The sequence below is a fragment of the Leptomonas pyrrhocoris genome (assembly GCF_001293395.1).
Source record: "Leptomonas pyrrhocoris isolate H10 chromosome Unknown, whole genome shotgun sequence".
In the NCBI taxonomy this organism is placed as follows: Eukaryota; Euglenozoa; class Kinetoplastea; order Trypanosomatida; family Trypanosomatidae; genus Leptomonas; species Leptomonas pyrrhocoris.
Window position 1 is genome coordinate 2063338 of NW_015438358.1, and position 18756 is coordinate 2082093.

General features: G+C 56.2%; 7 protein-coding genes across 10 annotated transcripts in view; all 7 read right to left on the bottom strand.

Annotated features, from left to right (window-relative positions):
• The window catches only part of ABB37_01740 (putative mitochondrial hypothetical protein), a gene marked incomplete at its 3' end in the record, with an annotated part of 1000 nt that extends 823 nt beyond the window's left edge, over nucleotides 1–177 (bottom strand). The window contains exon 1 of the mRNA XM_015798357.1: nucleotides 1–177. This exon is cut by the window's left edge and continues 823 nt beyond it.
• A 640-nt stretch (nucleotides 178–817) lies between these two features.
• ABB37_01741 (hypothetical protein) lies at nucleotides 818–1654 on the bottom strand (the record flags this gene model as incomplete). Of its 2 annotated transcripts, none has more annotated exons than XM_015798359.1 (1): nucleotides 818–1654. In XM_015798359.1, exon 1 carries the CDS (start codon nucleotides 1571–1573, stop codon nucleotides 818–820), a length of 756 nt encoding a protein of 251 aa, XP_015663879.1. In that variant the 5' UTR covers nucleotides 1574–1654. The 2 variants fall into 2 exon arrangements, with proteins under 2 accessions (XP_015663879.1, XP_015663878.1); XM_015798358.1 differs by having other exon boundaries at nucleotides 818–1627.
• A 1414-nt stretch (nucleotides 1655–3068) lies between these two features.
• On the bottom strand, nucleotides 3069–9257 carry ABB37_01742 (endonuclease/exonuclease/phosphatase-like protein; the record flags this gene model as incomplete). Of its 2 annotated transcripts, none has more annotated exons than XM_015798361.1 (1): nucleotides 3069–9257. In XM_015798361.1, the coding sequence occupies exon 1, from the start codon at nucleotides 7827–7829 to the stop codon at nucleotides 3069–3071; it is 4761 nt and encodes a 1586-aa protein (XP_015663881.1). In that variant the 5' UTR covers nucleotides 7830–9257. The 2 variants fall into 2 exon arrangements, with proteins under 2 accessions (XP_015663881.1, XP_015663880.1); XM_015798360.1 differs by having other exon boundaries at nucleotides 3069–9246.
• Nucleotides 9258–9729: 472 nt separating this feature from the next.
• On the bottom strand, nucleotides 9730–10795 carry ABB37_01743 (hypothetical protein; the record flags this gene model as incomplete). The annotated part of the gene is made up of 1 exon (XM_015798362.1): nucleotides 9730–10795. The coding sequence occupies exon 1, from the start codon at nucleotides 10603–10605 to the stop codon at nucleotides 9730–9732; it is 876 nt and encodes a 291-aa protein (XP_015663882.1). The 5' UTR covers nucleotides 10606–10795.
• Nucleotides 10796–12011: 1216 nt separating this feature from the next.
• On the bottom strand, nucleotides 12012–14910 carry ABB37_01744 (putative ribonucleoside-diphosphate reductase large chain; the record flags this gene model as incomplete). Of its 2 annotated transcripts, none has more annotated exons than XM_015798364.1 (1): nucleotides 12012–14910. In XM_015798364.1, the coding sequence occupies exon 1, from the start codon at nucleotides 14409–14411 to the stop codon at nucleotides 12012–12014; it is 2400 nt and encodes a 799-aa protein (XP_015663884.1). In that variant the 5' UTR covers nucleotides 14412–14910. The 2 variants fall into 2 exon arrangements, with proteins under 2 accessions (XP_015663884.1, XP_015663883.1); XM_015798363.1 differs by having other exon boundaries at nucleotides 12012–14560.
• A 717-nt stretch (nucleotides 14911–15627) lies between these two features.
• ABB37_01745 (hypothetical protein) lies at nucleotides 15628–16317 on the bottom strand (the record flags this gene model as incomplete). Its single annotated transcript, XM_015798365.1, has 1 exon — nucleotides 15628–16317. Exon 1 carries the CDS (start codon nucleotides 16150–16152, stop codon nucleotides 15628–15630), a length of 525 nt encoding a protein of 174 aa, XP_015663885.1. The 5' UTR covers nucleotides 16153–16317.
• Nucleotides 16318–16961: 644 nt separating this feature from the next.
• Nucleotides 16962–18746, bottom strand: ABB37_01746 (hypothetical protein; the record flags this gene model as incomplete). Its single annotated transcript, XM_015798366.1, has 1 exon — nucleotides 16962–18746. The coding sequence occupies exon 1, from the start codon at nucleotides 18633–18635 to the stop codon at nucleotides 16962–16964; it is 1674 nt and encodes a 557-aa protein (XP_015663886.1). The 5' UTR covers nucleotides 18636–18746.
• Nucleotides 18747–18756: the final 10 nt, after the last annotated feature.

The window sequence follows — 18756 nt, forward strand, 5'->3', positions numbered from 1 at the left end:
TTAGTAGAGAGAGAGAGAGAGAGAGAGAGAGGGGGGGAGGGAGGGAGGGAGAAAAAGTGCGTGGTTTATCTTCTCGTGTCCTGCCTTCTGCGTCGCCTTCTCGCGTACACCGGCAGGGATCGCTGAGTGGGTACGCGCGCTTGTGAAGGCGCCGATCAGCACCGTAAAGCAGAGAGCTGAAGTCAAGAAGAAAGAGGTTGGAAAGAGAACGGAATTGATCATCGAGGGGAAAGGGCAGCAGCGGGTAAAATCAAAGGAATAGCTCGACAGCGGCCAACAAGAAAAAAAGGAGGATGCGGGGGCGCTTTCTCCACGCACCGCACGTGCAAATGCAATGCACACACACGCGAAGCAGAGCACCTCCGTTGTTGTTGTTTTTCGCAAGACACAATGATCCGTTTTCTTCGGTTAAAAAGGGAAGGAAAAGAACAAATCTTTTTTGGAAGAGAAAGTCGTAAAATCACGTGAGAGAATGGGGCGCTCCTCTCGTAAGTCATATGAACACCCAGATAAAACGGCAATCGTCGGAGAGAGAGAAAGAGAAGTGATCCGCTCTCCACTCCTGCTACTATGAGCTTGCTTGGAGCAATAGAAAGAGGTGCATGCGTTAAAACGAAACGGTGAAAAAGAGATCTACTGCACACGAGATGATAAGAAACCAGAAGGAGAAAGAGAAGGAGAAAGAGAAAGAATTCCAAGACAGATGAGACGCTTATTTAGGGGTTCCTTCCTTTTCTTCTCAGACGGTATAAGCCATATATAGTCCAAAAAAAAAATCAGTCAGCATAAAAGGTGAAATGGAAGATCTCGGTCTCCATCAGATACAGCGGACACCACGAGCAAAGCCTAGCGCGAGTGACGCGTAACCCGCCACCCCAGGCGCCAAGCCACCGGGGCCCAATTTCGTGGCGATAAAGCGCACGCGGTTCTGCACCAGTGAGTTGAGGTCGTCCCGGTTGATCTCGCCATCGCCGTTTACATCTGCCAGCTCCTTCACCTTCGCCCTGAAGGCCTCCTCCAGCACCTTCTGGTTCACAAAGTTCTGCTGCGCCAGGTACTGCACGCCGCTGTAGATGGCGAGACCGGTGCCGGCGATCCAGAACTTGCCCTTGTACATATTGCGCGTCAGTGCGCCAAAGCCGAGGCCGACGACAAAGCCAAACGTGCACTGCCCGACAAACGGCAGGCACTTGTCCAGCGTGGCACGGTTACCGGAGAGGGCCGGGGTCAGCTTCGAGTCGTACATGATTTGAAAGTCCTTCGGTGTGATCTTGCCATCGCCGTCCATGTCAAGCGCCTTCACCAGCGAGTTGGTTGCCTCTTGGAAGCTGTCGCTCTCGAGGAACTTCTGAAAAGTGGGGTTCTTCGAGCTTGCCAGGCCATCGTCCCACAGCACCTTCTTGCAGTAAAATGGCAGCTGAAAGAGACGGTAGGTGCCGTCTTCGCTGCGCTCCGTCCACGGCTTGCCGAGGTTCACGGCGAGATCCAAAGCGTGCTTGAGGTCGTCGGTGTTCAACAGACGATCATCATTGCGGAAGCCCGGCGACGACTCTGATGACTCTGTGCGGCCCATGATGTTTCCTTCGCAGATATTATTGCGGATGAAGCAACACACAATTAGAAAAACTTGTGTTGATGAAAACAAGATAAAACCTTGATAACACGCATTATTATTATTGTTATTTTTACGGGGAGGAGACGAAGACGGTCGCAGTCCAAAGCAGCCAACAATGTCAGCGTAACGGAGGAGCGAGGGGGAGGAAGAGGAAGTGGAGAAGTACAGCAAAGGAAAGGAAACTTGTGAAAACAACAGCACACCGAAAAACATGTATACATGAGCAAATGAAAATGAAGGAAGAAACATCCAGCAATCATTTTCCGTTGGGTTTACCAAACGTGAAGCCTGAGGTGGGTAAAATATCAACCACTCCACGCGCATCGAAGACACCGCCACTTAGTTTTCTGTGTTAGAAGTGCACGTGGCAAAAAGACGCCGCTTCAATTACGCAAATACTTACCCATTGCGCACCTTTCTTCTTTTAGGTTCACGACGTTCATAACGAGCACATGTATCTTCTTCTTTTCCGCGTCTTTTTTGTTGTGGTTGTTGGTTTTTATTTCTTTGGATTCTTATTGCCAAGGTACGGGGTTTTGCGCTAAGCCGTTTCTGCTCCGTTCTTACTATTATTATTTTTTGTCTGCTTGCCGTCTGTTTTACACGCGCGCACGAGAGACATATACATTCGCGCTTGGTGGAAGATTCCCGGAAATCTGTGAAGCGGGGAAGGGACACGGCACACGAGTGTTCAGGCAGAAAGAAAAGAAAAAGACCGAGAAGAGAGAAAAAAAAACAAAATGATGTCGGACGGGAAAGAAAGAGAAGAAAACACAAGCATTGAGGATGTACATACGGGCCTACACCAGGCGCTGCCTCTCCGCCGCGTGCACACGTGCCTACGCGCATACGTTTGCCGGCTAACACGCAAGTAATTCTTCGCCGTCAGTGACAAACATAAGAGAGAAAAAAACAGAAAAAGAAAAAGCAAGAGAACAAGAGAACGATTCGAATTCATAAAAACAAAACATGTCGGCTGTGCTAGACGGCGCATGCGCATCTTCTTCTTTTCCCATCTTCCACAAAGACAATAATTTTCCGATACCCAAACCAACAGAAGAAGACACCCATGGCACGAGGCTATATGGCCAGGTTGGTGTCAGAGCAGCGCGCGCATCCTCAACACACACACACACTCACACGCATCAATAAATATACAGCAGCGAAACGGGAAACAACGACAACGGAGAAACAGAAAAGCGGAAATCGACTCGCGCGAACGGTAACGCCGATCACGCCCAGGTTTAATTACATCTCCCTCCCTCCCCTTTCTTCTTAGCTATATATTGAATATACACCGCAACGTTGCGGGAACACAACAAGCGAAAATATATGTATTAGGAGTCCCCGTTGTCACCCGAAGACTGCTATGTTTGACCTCGACACAGACGAAGAGATAAAGAAAAGGAGAAGAGGGCAACAGGAAGCAAAAGAAAAAGAAAGAAAGGCAGCTTTATGAGTGATGGAGCTCTTGAATGGGCACCAGCACAGCCCCGATCATGTAGTGGTCACTCGGCACACGCGCATTCGGCAACTCCTGCCGCACCCCAAGTCGGAGCACCGCCCCACACACCACGTGTTCATCCTCATACAAGATGTGATCCAGCACCTTCCCCTCCGCGTTTGTCGACGGGTTCACCGCGGACACGCGAGATGGGTGACGGTGGCAATACGGCGCGTAGGCGTCGCTGAGGCGGAGGGCGTGGTCGACGTCGTCAATAAGTCCTAGGGCCGGCTTGAACGGCGCCGCCTCCCCGAGCGCCGCCGGCCACGGCATCTCGTGTGAGGAGACGGAGTCTGACGACGACGACGGCGACAAGGGCCCCTTCTCCACCGGTGAAAAGTACCGTTCCACGGAGTTCGTCGCGGAGGTGGTGGTGGTGGTCCGCATGGTGCCGGCGCCGCCCTCGGCATCGATCCGGTGCTGTCGCGGCGCCTGCGGAGATGCCGGTGGGCCGTCGGCGCACGTCCCGTTTGTCGAGGCCCCAGAGACCGTGTGTGTGGCGTTGTGGTTGGCAGGGCGGCGTTTTGCGCCGGCTCTCGGTGCCGGTGGGGCCTCGCAGTTGTCCATCTGGGAGAGCTGGGGGTGAATGAGGGAGCCGAAGATGCCCCAGCTATCGCCGCTGCTGCCGTTGGCAGGGGAGGAGACGGTGTGCTGCTTCGCGGGAGGGTCTGCCTTCCCTGGCGTGGCGAGGGTGCTGATTTCAACGGAGGAGTTGGGCGACGGGCTGAGAAGAGTCGGCGTTAACCTTTGCAGTCGCCCCGGCGTGTAACTGCGGCGTCGCACCGGCGTCGGCGGGAGCGGCTTCTGCTGCTGCCCCGGTCCCTGCCCTTCCTCCGACATCCACCACGTCACGCTAGACTCCGCACTCGGGGTGTCGTTGTGGACATGCTGCGGAAGCCTCATCGAGCACCCTCCAGTGCCAAACGGATTGCTCAGAACGCTTTCGTACTCGCTCACGCTGTGACTGCACGAAGCGGACTTGTTGCCGGGTGCGAAGTCCATCAACGCGCTGCTCCCCGCCGACCGCGGCGCCTCAACGGACGCTCGCCGGCGCGAGTAAAGCGATGTCGACCCTGCGGAGCCGATCAGCGGGTTCTCGTTGTTCGTCCGCGAACTCGACCGGTACGCCTTGTGCCGACGACTACTGTGCGACAGGGAGGACTGGCTGTCGTGGCTGCGGCAGCGCGTGCGAGCGGGGGACACGCTCGCCGTCGTGGCACGCACCGGCGGGGCAACGGAACTGTGCTCCGCCACCTCCGCCATGCTGTCAGAGTCCGGCGACGTGATGGGCGAGGGCGAAGTGCGGCCGAAGCGGAAGTGGCTCAGGCTGGGCACCCGATGCGGACTCTCCGCTGTGGAGCGCGGGGACACCGCCGGCGCCGCACTCACCACGTGGACCGGCGCGTCGTTTGGCACGGCAGCGGCCTCGCTCTCGGGGGTGCTGGCAGCGCTGTCCACCAGTGCAGAGACCAAGTCGCGGGTTCGACTGGGGAACGGTTGCGACTGGCGGTGCCGCGGCGGGGTCGAGGGCTGCAACGCAACGGCGTCCGCTGCCGCTTCCGCCAGCAGCGGGGTGTCGTCGTCGAAGGTGCCCAGCGGGGACTGAGTTTGTCGCCGAGGTTGCATGGACGGCTGCACCGGCGACGGTGGCGAACCAAAGGACGAAGAACTGGAGGAGTTCGGGTGGGGCAGCGTGCTGACGTCCAGCCTCGGCATACATACGGTTTGAGGACGTTCGGGCGGGGTGTGAGCAACGATGCTCCGCAGCGCCGGCGGCAGCGGCAGTGGCGCGGGTTGCTTCTCTTCGGCACTCCTCTCTTCCTCACCGATGCTGTTCCGCACCGTGTCTACTCGTTTCTCCTCCATCGCATTCGCTGTTTCACAAAGGGGGGACGCAAGTGGTGTCGCGGCCTTCCAGTAGTCCATCACCTGCACGCCCTCCGGCACACAACCGGTGCGCAGGTACTCCATCACGGGCCCATTGCGGTCGGAGTTGAAGTCGCCACCGATCACACAGGTCACCAGCACCCCGCCCATGGTGGTCGACGCCGACACCACGCTCTCACGGCGCCATGGCGGGCGGTCGGCGGTCCCCAGCGACGCGGTGGCGTTGTGGACGTTGCCGCCGTCCGCCGCGGTCGCCGTCCTGATGCTCTCGGCGGTGGTGTCGGGCGGGCCCGTCGCGATCCCCGATGGCACGCTGTGCCGCCGCCTCGGCGACGCCGGCTTCGGAAGCTCTCTCCGCACACCGTTCCGCGCCCCAATCTCGTGGCACAGCGGGGTCTCCGCCAGGCTAGGCGGCTGCGTGGGCAGGTTGTCCACACGAAGCGAGTGGCGCGGCGCGGCGGCCGTGGCGAGGTCCGCCTCGACTCTGCTGTAGCGGCTCCGCAGCTCCTCCAGGGCACACATCAGCTGATGCGCCTGCCACAGCTGCGCGTTGGTGCGCTGCCAGATGAAGTGCACCGCCGCGATGATGTACACGTGCTGCAGTCCTGGGGCCTGTGTGTCGAGCAGGACGGTGAGGAGGGCCACGTTGTGCGAGTTCACCTGCAGCTTTTGGTGCTCGTAGGGCGTCAGACGCCCCTCGGCGGCCGCAATGGCGTTGAAGTACACCGGCACCACCTCCAACACACGAAAGCGGTTTGCTTTGTAATAGACAGCCACCCCGTCCATCTCAACACGGCGGTGGCTTTCCGCACCGCCGTTCGCGGCTGATACGTCTGGCGCAGCCGGGAGCGATGGGGACGGCAGCGGATCAGAGACCGGCCTCTTGCGCGGACTCCGCCGTGTGCCATCGGATGGCGCCGCAGCTGTCACACCTGCGGCGATCGATTTGAGCTCCAGTGCGCTGTTACTCCCCTGCAGCCGATCACCATGCGAGGACGGCGGAGGAGTCGAGTTCGTCGTGTCCGACGTGGTGAAAGTCGCCCCCAAGGAAGAAAGCGAGGGGGGTGCGCGACTGCGCAGCGGGGATCGGGAGCTTTTGCCGCCTATGGCGGGCGCGCCAGAGAGAGAGCCGTTACCGCACTGCGGCTGCGAGCGAGTCGCGCTGGAGCCGGTGCCGACCAGAGGCGGGAGGGAGGAGTTACCCTTGCCCTCTCCACCCGCCGCTACGGCGTGGGGGTCGCCGGCCGCACGAGCCGCGTACGACGGAGACGCCGGCGTCACCGGCGTGTTCGCCACGCCGCCCGTGCCGCGGAGGACCGCGAGGTTGAAGCCGTCCACCTTTTTGCGGGTGCTGGACGGTCCCTTCTGCGATGGCGTGGCGGACGTTGCGGTGGGCAGCCGCGTTGAGCAGCGCGGCTGCCCGTTGCGGTCCGTGATGACCGCGTGGTTGCCCTCCAGCCCGAGTGCAGACTTCAAGTAAGGGCCCAATAACTCTTCGTGAACGCTGACGCTGATCTCTTCCACGAGCAGGATATCGGGGTCCACCTGCCTCAGCTCCTCCTTGACGCGGTTGATGCGGTAGTCCTCACTGAGCACCGATGGAGGGCAATGTGGGTACAGGTCTGTCGACGCCAGACGGCTGGCGAGGATGTTGTAGCTCGCCACCTTGATCGCACCGGGAATGGCGTCCAGCGTCTTGCTCGCCGCTTCCGCAAATGCCCACCCCTGTGCAGCCGGTGTTATTGGACTTGCCGAAGGAGCGCTTTCGGCATACGCCGCGTTAAGCGGGAGTGCAGGACCGGCACGTCGATACGCAGCGGTGCCGACACGGCGAAATGCAGGCGAGGCGAGAGGCGCCTGCTGGTCGGGGAATAGGTGCGGCGTCGCACTCGATCCACCATCACTGCGATCGGTGCTGCTCTTCTCTACCGCGTCCGACGTGGACCTGGTGCGTGGCACCTCGAAGTCACCGAGCAACGCCGCAGACGCAACCGTCTTGGACCAGCCGTGCGTGAGCAGCGACGTCGTCTCCTGCGCCTCCACGGCGGCCATGCCGGTGTCCTGCATGCTCGCCTGCAGCGTCTCCACGTTCAGTCCGGACGGGCAGGAGAGGCTGATCATGCTGCGTTCCCGATTGTTGCGACGCTCCAACAGCGTCATGGAGCGGCTTGGGCTGCAGGAGTTCGGCGAGGTGGCGCTCATCCCGTGCATCGTCGTCGTGGACGCGCCTGCGGGCGGGGCGTCGCCTGTGGGGATGGGGGTGGCGGCGGCGGCGGCGGCGCTCACTGCAGGCGGAGACGCAGAGCCGCCGCCAACGGAGCGGGACGCATTCCGTGCGGCCGGAAATGAAATGGTGGTCAGCACCGGCAGCGAGGACGCGTTTTGCTGCGCCGCGCCTTCATTGACATCACGCAGCCCACCCGCCTCCGGTACGCCGGTAAACTCGACGTAGGAGGCCCAGTCAGAGTGTGTCAGGCTGCTGTGTGTGAGTCGCGGACTGGCATTCGAAGACAACGACAGCGGCTGGAGCAGGAGTCCGGCCGCCACCGCGGCTGGTACCTCGCTGGTAGGCCGCAGCAGCGCCGTCACACCGGAACTGCGAGAGAGCGAGGTGTGATCCACCGCAGCGCCGCCCCGGAGGGTTGGCGTCTCTGGCGCGTCGGTACCGATGGAAAAGATGCTGTAGTTCTTGCTGAGACTCGACCTGGCCGGGTCGTCGCCGCCGACGGCAACTTCGATGGGCGCTAAGGTGAGGTGAGGTGTCACGTTCTCATTATGTTGTCCGTGAACAGACCCGCGACGCTTTCCGAGTCTCCCAGGCATCTCGACTGCTTCACTACAAGAGTGGGATAAGGAACAAGAAAGACGATACTGCAAACCGCAGTGCCCCCTTAGCTACTCAGCGAACAAGACACAAGGAGAAAAAGGGCAGATGACTATCTATCTGTAAAGAAAAGAAAAGAAAACTCACCACCGTCGCTTTTTCTCTCTCGTTTGAACGCACTTTGTTAATGTCTTTCGATTGCGAGCAAGGGACAATCGAACGGGTTACTTTCAACAGGAGAAGACAGCAGCGAGTACAAAATACAAAAGGAGCAGCAATTGGATATTTATATATATGGACTTCACGAGGAACGACGACAACACAAGAAAAAGAAAAAAGAACCGACGCTTATTACCGCCAGCGGTGCAGAAAAAAGCACAGAAGAAGGACAACTAACCGATCAGCAAACAAAAAGAGGGGGGAAGTATCCGAGCTAATGAAGAAGTAGAAATTCACGGCAGATGCGTTCACTACCGATAGAAAACGGGGTAGTGTGCAGATGCAGGTGTTGAACGTCCAACTTGGTGCGTAGGGGGGGGGGGTAGGCCGAGGTGTTTTTTTTCTCCTCTTTCAGCGTTTCTTTACTCGACGACTTGAATTTCTTCTGTCCTTAAGTCACGGTAAAGCAGCTCCAGAAATGAAGGCCTATAAAAATAATGAAAGAAAAAAAAACTCCAAAGGAGTTTGCCTAAATCCTTATATACAGATCAATCAACAAACGATGAAAGAAAATACGAGTTGGTGGAGTACTACAAAAAGAGATTTCGACTTCGAAACTGCGGTGCACCGCAACGACGAGCTCAGCTAGCTACGGCTGCCCCTCATAAAAAAACGAAAAGATGAAAGACAATAACCAAGACAAAAACTAAAATAGAATATACGAGGAACAAAGAGCTACCTCTGTCGTTTTCCGGAAACGACTCACAATTGGCTTGCTTGAAGTGCTGGTGCAAAAGTACCAGGAACTGAAGGTGAAGAAACGGGGTGAGCGAGAACGGAGGGGGGGAAGGGAAACAGAAGAAGAACTGTAAGCCCACAAGCCGGCACGCGCGTTCGTGCTGTCACCGAGAAATCAATACCAAAAAAAAAAGGAGAATAGTGCCCGCAATGTGTTTCGATCAGCTATTCGAGTAAGATAGGATAATATCGGAACAGAGATACATACAACTGTAAATGGAGAAGAAGCACAAGGGTGAAACATGCAGGTACTCAAGGAGGAAAAAAAGAAGGACAGCGTCAAAACAAAGGAGAAAGTACAAGTATGTAAAGGAAAAAGGGGGGAACAAAAAGAAACAGTGATCTAATGCTAACGGGAAGGCGCCCTTCGCCGTGTCCTGAAACGTGCGCGTGCGTACGCCAGCGAGATGTTGGTGGTGAGTCTGTGTTACGCACACGTACTCCGCTTCGCAGCTAGGCTTCGTCGGTGCTCGAAAGAAGTGATATAGTCCCACAGTGTGACGGCGCGTGAAAACGAATGCGTTACCAACACGGAATGAAAGGCGGCAATCGCGGAAGGCGAAGACGACAAACGGCAGATACAAAGTGAATAAAAGAAAGAAAAGAAGAGCAGGAAAGCGGAGCGTAAAGGGGGGAAAAAAAGCAAACAGAAATGCCTTTCGAAGAGAGCTAAGATGCAGCTGCACATATATATTTTTCTTCGTCGGACGAGGCGCACCATTTTGAAGGAGTAGAGACTCTAGAAACGCACCGATTTGCGGGCAGAAGCAATTTTATCGCTCCAACGAAAGCCTCGGGTTCGCATCGTCAACGGAACACCTGCCCAACTCCGTTTATTTTTCTCTTTGGAAGCTCTTCAACGAAGAGCACCTCTAAAAGCAAAAAAGCAGCGAAGCACGTGAAGAGAAAAATTTACTCCGTGGCAGAGGGTTTGAAAGTGTCCTAACGGTCCAAAATGCTAAGGCGGCCCACAGCCTGGTAGCTGCGCTTCAGCTCCAAATCCTTCTGCATCAGCACATTCCGCAGTCGAGCCTCCTCCTCCTCCATCGCGGCACACTCTCGGCGGGTCTTCACGATGCTGCGGTGATCCTCGTCCCGCGCAGACGCCCGTTTCTCCCGCACCGCCGCCTCCTTCGCCAACAGACTCTCGATATCCGCCTCGAGCTTTGTTACTTCGTCACGCAGCGCCTGTACATCGTTATCCGTCACCGACAGCTTTATTTGGTCCTGCAGCCGCGCATACCGCTCGTGCGTGTCGATGTCCGTCCTCTCCAGCCCTCGCAGCTCTTCCGTGAGCTGCCGCACCTCTTCGCGCAGCTCGGTGTTCACCTCTTGCTGCTGACCACGCGCACGGCGTACCTGCTCCTCGGACCTGCCAATGGCCCGCAAGCCGACATCGCGGCGCTTCTTTACCGTCTGCAAGGTGGCAATATCACGCTCCACCTGTGCGATCTGCATCCTGACCAGCTTCACCTCATTCCGCTTATCGAGCACGCGCGGGTCGCTGGCGAACTGCCGCTCCATCGACTCCAGCACTGCAATCTCGCTCGTCAGGAAGGCGTTGCGGGCAGCGAGTTGACGCGCCTCGGCGGCCAGGTCGTCGGACGCAGCCGCGATCCGGGGCAGACTTGGGGACGCACCAGTTCCAGGTGTCACCGCTGTCGACGTCCCGCTCATTTCGCATAGATCCACAAACAATAGTTTGCGGTCCTCCAGAATGCTTTCTAACTTTTTTATTTCGCTTCGCAGTTCGGGAATGGGTCGCTCGTGAAGCGACGACGGCTCCGCCGCTGACGAGCGCGCTGCCTGCCGGCTCATTGATAGGAAAAGGTCTAAAAGAGAGCGTCAACGATTTAAGTAAGATCTAAGAGAAGACGCTGAAACTGGCAGCGAAGCTGTGCGCACGTGCGAGCGTCGGTCTAGAGGTGCTCGCCGCACTTGATCGTGAGAGCGTTTGTTTGTTTGTTTGCTCAAGTAAATGAGATGCAGTGAAAACCATAGCAAGCGCTGCGTGTGTTCATCAAATCAGCATGTTGCGCACGTGCATACAGAAAAGAAAAGAGGTTGAAACAAGAAGCATTCGATCTCTAAAAAAAAAATAATTCAGGTTGTGAAGGTAACCAAGATCCCAGCACACGTGAAGCAAGGCAAACCGCGTTGTTCTCACCGCCGCATTCATTACAATCTGAGCAAATTTTGGTTCCCTTTCAACGGTCCTCTTTGCGCTGCCTCCATTCCATTGCGTCGCGCATATACGTCGCCGCTGCTGCTGCTCGTGCGCTGTACAGAAACGTAAGAGATGCATGGGACATTGACAGCACGCAGTCGGCGCCAGCAAGCAAGTGAGCACGAACCTTTGACGGAAGCGAATCTCGCACAGCATCGTGAGACGCGGAGAGCTACCACGGGTGTTGCGTTCGTTGTCCAATTTACGCGCTTATATACGGGCGCATGAATACCATGAATCAAAAGAAGAAGAAACACAAAAAGAAGAGCGAAGTGCCTAAAAGAAAAGAAAAAAATCTGTCTTCAGCCCAGCGTTCAACGTAAACGGTGGAGAGCAAAAAGGGTAGCACGTCAAGGCAGATATAAATAGAGACTGACAGCACGAAGAGGAAAACATGTAGAAGAACAAAAAAGGAAACGATGAATGTGAAGACACACACATCTTTCTCGCTGTTTCCTTCACACGTCTGATAAAGCAGTTGCGAACAAGCAACGAACTGTGCCACCTTTGAACAGAAATTGCTATCCTGCTATTGGGAGGAGGGGAGGAGGAAGAACAGAAGAGTGAAAGGAAAGAGAGCGTGAGTTGAAGCACCTCACGGCATCCTGCCATGTTCCTCGGCTCTTCTTTCCTCCAGCGCGGGACAGAAGACCCTGTCCTTGCGGTTTCCTGCTGCATCGCCTCAAGCACGCAAAACGCTCTAAGAACGCAGAGTTCCTCCTTGCAGCGCCCCTCAAGGAAAAAAAAGGCAGAATCTTCACAAAGAAACAATAATGAAAGTGGGGGAACGGGGAAAAAAACGCTGCTCGAGAACAAGCACAAAAGAAGGGATTAATCAAAGAAAGTTCCTCTATAATAGATGAGACAGAGTAGGGCGATGAAAAGCGCCGCTTTCGCACCCTGCAACGAACACCTTTTGCACCCTACTCCCTTTCTCCGTTAGCATTCCCGCCTCTCGAGCAAGAAAACTAACGTACGCTGTATAGCATGCGTTTCTTTAAGACCCGCAGTTCACGCATTCCTCCGGCTGCTGCGACCCACGCTGCGACGAGCGCACCTGCGAGTTCTCAAGGTCCTTAACCTCCTTCATTCGCTTGGCGTCAACCGTAAACTTAATCGCGTCGGCTGCCGCCTTCGTGCGCAGGTAGTACATACCCGTCTTCAGTCCGCACTTCCACGCGTAGAAGAGCATTGATGTGATCTGGCCAGAGGAAGGGCTCTGTAGGAACAGGTTCAACGACTGCGATTGGTCAATGTACTGGCCGCGGTCACGGGCCATGTCGATCAGCGTACGCTGCGGGATCTCCCACACGGTGCGATAGAGCTCCTTGAGGTCGTCGGGAATGCCTTCGATCGTCTGGATAGATCCGTTGAAGGTGATGATTTCGTTGCGCATCCGCTCATCCCACAGTCCGAGCGCGATCAGGTCCATCACGAGGTACTTGTTGACCACCGGGAACTCGCCGCTCAGCACACGGCGCACGTAGATGTTGGAGGTGAAGGGCTCGAAGCACTCGTTGTTGCCGAGAATCTGCGAGGTGGACGCCGTGGGCATTGGGGCGAGCAGCAGAGAGTTGCGCATGCCGAATTCCACCACCTTTTCCTTGAGGGCGTCCCATTTCCAGCGCCCGCTGTTCGGGCGAGGGTTCTTCCACATGTCGAACTGCAGAATACCCCGGCTGGCCGGGCTGCCCGGGAAGGTCTCGTAGGGACCCTCCTCCTGCGCCATCTCCATCGATGCCTCCACGGCAGCGAAGTAGATCGTCTCGAAGATTTCTGTATTCAACGTCTGCGCCGCCTCACTCGCGAAGGGCAGACGTAGCAGGATGAATGCATCGGCCAGACCTTGTACTCCGAGGCCGATGGGGCGGTTGCGCATGTTGCTGCGGCGCGCGTTCTCCACGGGGTAGTAGTTGCGGTCAATCACACGGTTCAGGTTGCGGGTGATCTGCTTCGTGACCTTGTAGAGGTGCGTGTGATCGAACCGCTTGTTCTCCATGTCGACGAAGCGGGGCAGCGCGATGGAGGCGAGGTTGCACACGGCAGTCTCCTCCGGCGACGTGTACTCAATAATCTCCGTGCACAGGTTCGAGCACTTGATCGTGCCGAGGTTCTTCTGGTTCGACTTGCTGTTGCACGCGTCCTTGAACAGGATGAACGGCACACCTGTCTCCACCTGCGACTCGAGGATAGCGAACCACACATCCTGGGCCGCAATGGTCTGCACGCCGCGGCCCTCCTCCTCGTAGCGCTCGTACAAGCGCTCAAACTCCTCACCGTAGCAGTCGCTCAAGCCCGGGCACGTGTGCGGGTCCATCAGCGTCCACTTCCCCTCGTTCTCCACGCGCTTCATGAACAGATCAGGCACCCACAGGGCGTAGAAGAGGTCACGCGCGCGCTGGTCATCCTTGCCGGTGTTGCGCTTCAGCAGCATGAAGCCGAAGATATCGGCGTGCCACGGCTCCAGATACACGGCGAAGGCACCCTTGCGCTTACCGCCGCCCTGGTCCACGTAGCGAGCGGTGTTGTTGAACACGCGCAGCATCGGCACAAGCCCGTTCGACGTACCGTTCGTGCCGGCAATGTAGCTGCCAGCGGCGCGGATGTTGTGCACGTGCAGGCCAACGCCGCCCGCCGCTTTGCTGATGACGGCGCATTCCTTCAGGGTATCGTAAATGCCATCGATGCTGTCCTCCTTCGAAGCGACCAAGAAGCACGAGCTCATCTGCGGCTTCGGCGTTCCGGCATTGAAGAGGGTGGGCGTGGCGTGCGTGAAGAAGCCCTGCGACATCAGGTCATACGTCGCACGCACGTTATTCATGTCAGCGAGGTGGATGCCGAGAGCGACACGCAGGAACAGCTGCTGAGGACGTTCCACAATCCGCATCTCGCCACGCTTCGTCTCGACGCGCAGCAGGTAGGAGCGCTCCAGTGTCTTGAAGCCGAAGAACTCGAAGTTCATATCACGCGAGTAATCGATCATCTCCTGCAGCTCGTCTTTGTGCGCCTGGACGACTTCCCAGACGTCTTCGGCAATCAACGGCGAAGCCTTCTTGGTCTGCAGTGTGACGTGGTCGTGCAGCAGGCGGAACGTCTCCAGCACCGACGGGTTTGTGGTCTTGTGCAACGCCGACGTGCAGAGGCGGCCGCCCATGCGACCGTAATCGGGGTGCTTCGTGACGGAGTACGCCGCCGTCTGCGCAATCAACTCCTCCAGCTGCTCGCAGCCAATCTGATCAGTGAGGCCACGCGTCACGTTCTCTGTGAGCATGTTGATGTCGAGGTTGCTGCTGTCGAGACCGCCCAGCACACTCTCGAAGCGGCGGCGGACTTTATTGGCATCATACACCTGCACCTCGCCCTTGCGATTCACGACAGTCAGGGAAGGATCGGACATGGCGATGGAGTTGATCGGCGAAGCACAACAGAAGATCCCTTTTCAGGATGGTAAGCAAAAGAAAAGAAGGAGAGTGATGGAGTCTATAGAGAAACGACGAGAAAAACCGTTTGCGTAGCAAAAGCCGGAGTTGAAGAAGTTGAGGTATCTGCAGAACGGAACAAAGAGAAGAGAAAGTTTTTTCTATATGTCGAAACAAGAGACATCCAACCACTCGCAGCCAACGTGTGTGAAGGACTGGATGGAGTGGAGCTCTAAATAAGGGACGTGCGCGCCACGAAGGGTCTATAACGTTGGGACGAACCTTCCAAAGAAAGAAAAAAAAACGCGTTTACGCTTATTGGAGATTGTATGCTTGTGCGACTCAGCACAGACGGGAGGCAAAGAGAGGAGAGTTCACTAGAAAACACAGTAGACTGATTTTCACGGATGTGCTCTGTCGGTGGAACGGACTCGGTGGCGTTGAGTGTGATGCTCTATTTCGACGTGTGGTGTTTACTGTATTGTTGGAACAGCAACAACAAAAAGGAGAAGGTGTACGCATTCACGCAGTTATGAAAAAATAATAATAAAAGGATCGAGATAGCAAGACCAGGAAGAGCAGGAAGAGCAGGAAGCAGTGCGAAATGAACGCATCCATGAATGCGCCTCTGTGGAATCAAGTGAAAGAAGGGGCGTCGATTCTTTTATACATGTGTGTGTGTGTGCCGTCGATCACACCGCATCCATGTCAATTTCCCAAGCGGAGACGGAAGCTTCTCTGAGGGAACGTGAGCGCCGGGTAGATTTGTTCATATAAAGAATCCACTTCGGGCAGTGAAGGGCGGTCCGCAACAATGCTCTGTCCTCGGCTTCCACCGCGGTGTACAGACGTCCTTGCGCCTGTGTGTATGCAGACGAGCATAGCAACACACAACTTAGTTACAATCGCATCTGTCATCTCCCAACTCTTGCTTGCTCATCAGTGCTCCTAATAAGGTGGGAGGTTACTGTTCTTTTTTTCATTATGTTACCTTAACGGCGCAATATCGATTGTGATACACCACTTCCTCTCGCAGTAATCCCACACCTTATTCTGACCCCCAAGAGAAGAAAAAAAAAAGAAAGAGCACATGCGTCTCAAGCACAACACTGCAGCTGAATACGCACACACAAATCCGCCGGCACCCAACACATTAACGACGAGGTGTTTCCAACAAGAAAACTCGCCTTTCGCTTAGATCAGCTCTCGTTCGATGTCCCACGCCTGCGCAAAGAGCTGCACCGAGCCACCGCCAACGCAGCGCATCCGGTACGTGCCCGGCGGCATCGTCACTAAAACCTTTTTCATTTCACTCGCCCCCACTGACCCTATGCACTGCCACCGGTCCTGCCCACGCGCATCACAGCAAAACAGTGAGTTCGTCTCCTGAACTTCCACAAAACTGCGCTGCGATGACGACGTCATCACTAATGAAGAACCCTTCGCCAGCCCAGCCGTGGCCGCAGCTTTGGCAGCGTGCGACGGCGGCTTCCGCGCCATTGCGGTGATCTGCATCCGGCATTCGATGTTCACCTCGATCATTATCTCCGGCTCCACCTCAAAGTTGAGGCCTTTCTTCACCACGCGCTGCGTCTCCGTGAACCAAAACTTCTTATTCTGCGAGCGTGGAGGAACGTGGATGAAGCGTACCTTGTTCCGGTTTGAGTTGAACGAGATACGCTTCCGTGCTTTCATGCGGGAATGTGGATTAAACTTCATGGTGCACAACTAGCTGGGTGAACTCAAGCGCATTCACACGATTAATGTTTTGGATTCAAAACGTTAACGTCTTCACTCTTTTGAAAGTTTGACACGCAGAATATCAAAGTGCAACCCAGTGCTCAACGTATAGAATGCAACTACCAGCCACCCACATGAAAGTTCTGGTTCATGAGAAGTTGGAGTATATCCGAAAAAGGAAAAATAGAGGGAGAGAGAAAGAGAGAGGAGAGAGAGAGAAACAGAGAAGCGTTGGCAACGCGAGGTGAGAAAGGAACAGCTGTTAAAGCGAAGGCGAAAAACAGTGTGCCGTACCTGCAAAGGTGCTTGAGGCACAACAACAGAAGAGTGGGAAACAGAAAAAAAAATCATGAAATGGGTTACATTCGTCAGCGGGCTTCTGCAAGAGCTGTCGTTGTACTCGTCTTTACACGCAGCACCAACAAAACAAAAAAAACGCTCTAGATGAAGTAAAGTGTCGTGCAAAACAGCATCTGCTGCCGACTTCCTAACTATTTTTTTTGTTTTAACTCCATTTTGGTTTCAAATCGTCGCTGTGTGACGAAGCAAAACGAGCAAAAAGACGAATTACGTAAACCGGGAAGATCTACGTGGCTGGCCGTCTTCATCTGGAAGCGTCGTGCTTCTATCGCACAACAGACCCACGGAACGCACCATCTCAAAAAGCCACAATCAAGTGACCACAACGGTGTAGAAGAGATGAAGCTGCAACAGCAAATAAACTCAAATTGGAAGTTTGATTTTCCCTTTTGTTTTTTTTTATAATAAGAGGAGCCAATTGCATTGAATCACGCGGTCTTGCCCTCGGCGGGAAGGGTGAACATGCGAACATGACGGCCGTCCGCGTTGCCGCACGTCGCCAGCCCCAAACCGTTCTGCAAAAACGCCGCGTTGCGAATCATGTCGCCCTCCTGCGCGTCAAAAATGTCCGTAATGCGAATGAGCTGGAAGACGCCATCTGTGGCCTTTCCGCGCTGCTCGTACACGGACACGTTCGAACCGCGAACGAGGGCCACGCGCAACACCTCGTGGTAGGCCTTGCCACGCACGGCGGTGATGATGCGCACCGGCGCATTGCTGCGGTACTCAGCAAAGTCAGTGTCGGCAAAGGTGCACACGGCCTGCGGCGTGTTCTGCGATGCGAGGGAACCCAGGTCGTAGATCGTGCCCACGCCGTTCTCTGTAAACACAATCATGTAGCTCCGCGTGTTGAACTCGGGTGCATTAGGCGTCACAAAGGCCAGCGCCGTCACACGCAGCTTCTGTGGGTTGGGAAACACAACGTAGGTCTCCAAGGCGATGCCAGCACTAGAGGGGCGCTGCACCACGCGGGCGAGGCGCGGCTCCCGCAGAAAGGCGCCACCGATGGCGACGCGGTCGTCGCTCACCGCCCAGGCCAGCGCGCTGCCCACCTTAAACTTCTCCTTGTGCGCCGTCGCCGTCTCCGCAGGGCCGCGCGTGATCGCCTCCACCTCGGCGGCCGCGTCGACAATGCTGAGGATGCCAGCGGTGCCAAGCGGGGCCCAGCGTGGCACGGAGGACACGAGGCGGTGTCCCGGCAGCTTCATAGACCACAACAACACGAGACTCACGTTGGTGCGGCCTGACAAGGTGAAGCAGACAAACTTGTCGGTGAAGCGCTCCCCTACGACGAGGCGGGCGTCGTCTGCGGAAAAGCTGGCCGCAAAGATCTCCGCCTTCTGCTCAAGTCCCACGGCGGTGGTGACCGTAGCGTTGACGTCGGTGAAGTGCTTCTCCTGCAACTCTTTTCCCCGCTCCATGAAGGCCGTGGCGTCGCTCTGCGGGTACAGCGAGGTCCTACGCTTGCTGCGGCACCCCACGAGGAAGTACTTCTGGCCGGGGGAGGTGGCCATAAAGTCCACCTCAGGGAATCCGCGAAGAATAGACGCGGGCGTCGCGCGTGCGTTCTGCGCCGGGCGTCGCGACGTGGGCGTGAAGGTCACCTCCTTCCCCTGCTCTTTCGTTTTGTCGGCCTCGCCTGGCTTCTTGTCCTGCTCTTGCCGCATCTTGGCGAGCAACTCCGAGACCTCCTGCAGGTCTTTCTCTGGGGGCACGAAAGCCTCCTCCTCGCCGTTCTCGACGCGCTTCTTGCGCTCTTCCTTCTCTCGCGCGGCTTGAATCTGGTAGTCCTTCTTGCCCGCACGGATCTGCTCGAGATCGCGCGCGGCCAGTGGAATGCCGATGCAGATCCAGATGGAAAACCGTACCACGCACGTCGTCATCATCAGCACGATGATCAACACACTCAGAACCAAGATAAAGTCCATCCAGAAGGACTCTCCACCTTTCGAAGCGGCACCGATGAAAAGCTCCGCGGCATCGCTGATGCTGTCGGCCAGCAGCATCTCTTGCGCTAACCCCAGCGTTTCGTTGTAGAGGTACTGTTTGGCCACGCCCTTCACGTAGCCGTAGGCCCAACTGACTAGAGAACGGAGAAACATGGCGCCCTCTCTCTCTCTCTTCCGCTTATTCTGAATGTGACGTTCCTGAGGCGCAGAGACTCGCACGCCGCTCCAAAAACAAAACGAGTTCCTTTTGACGATGTTGATATCTTTGACAGCA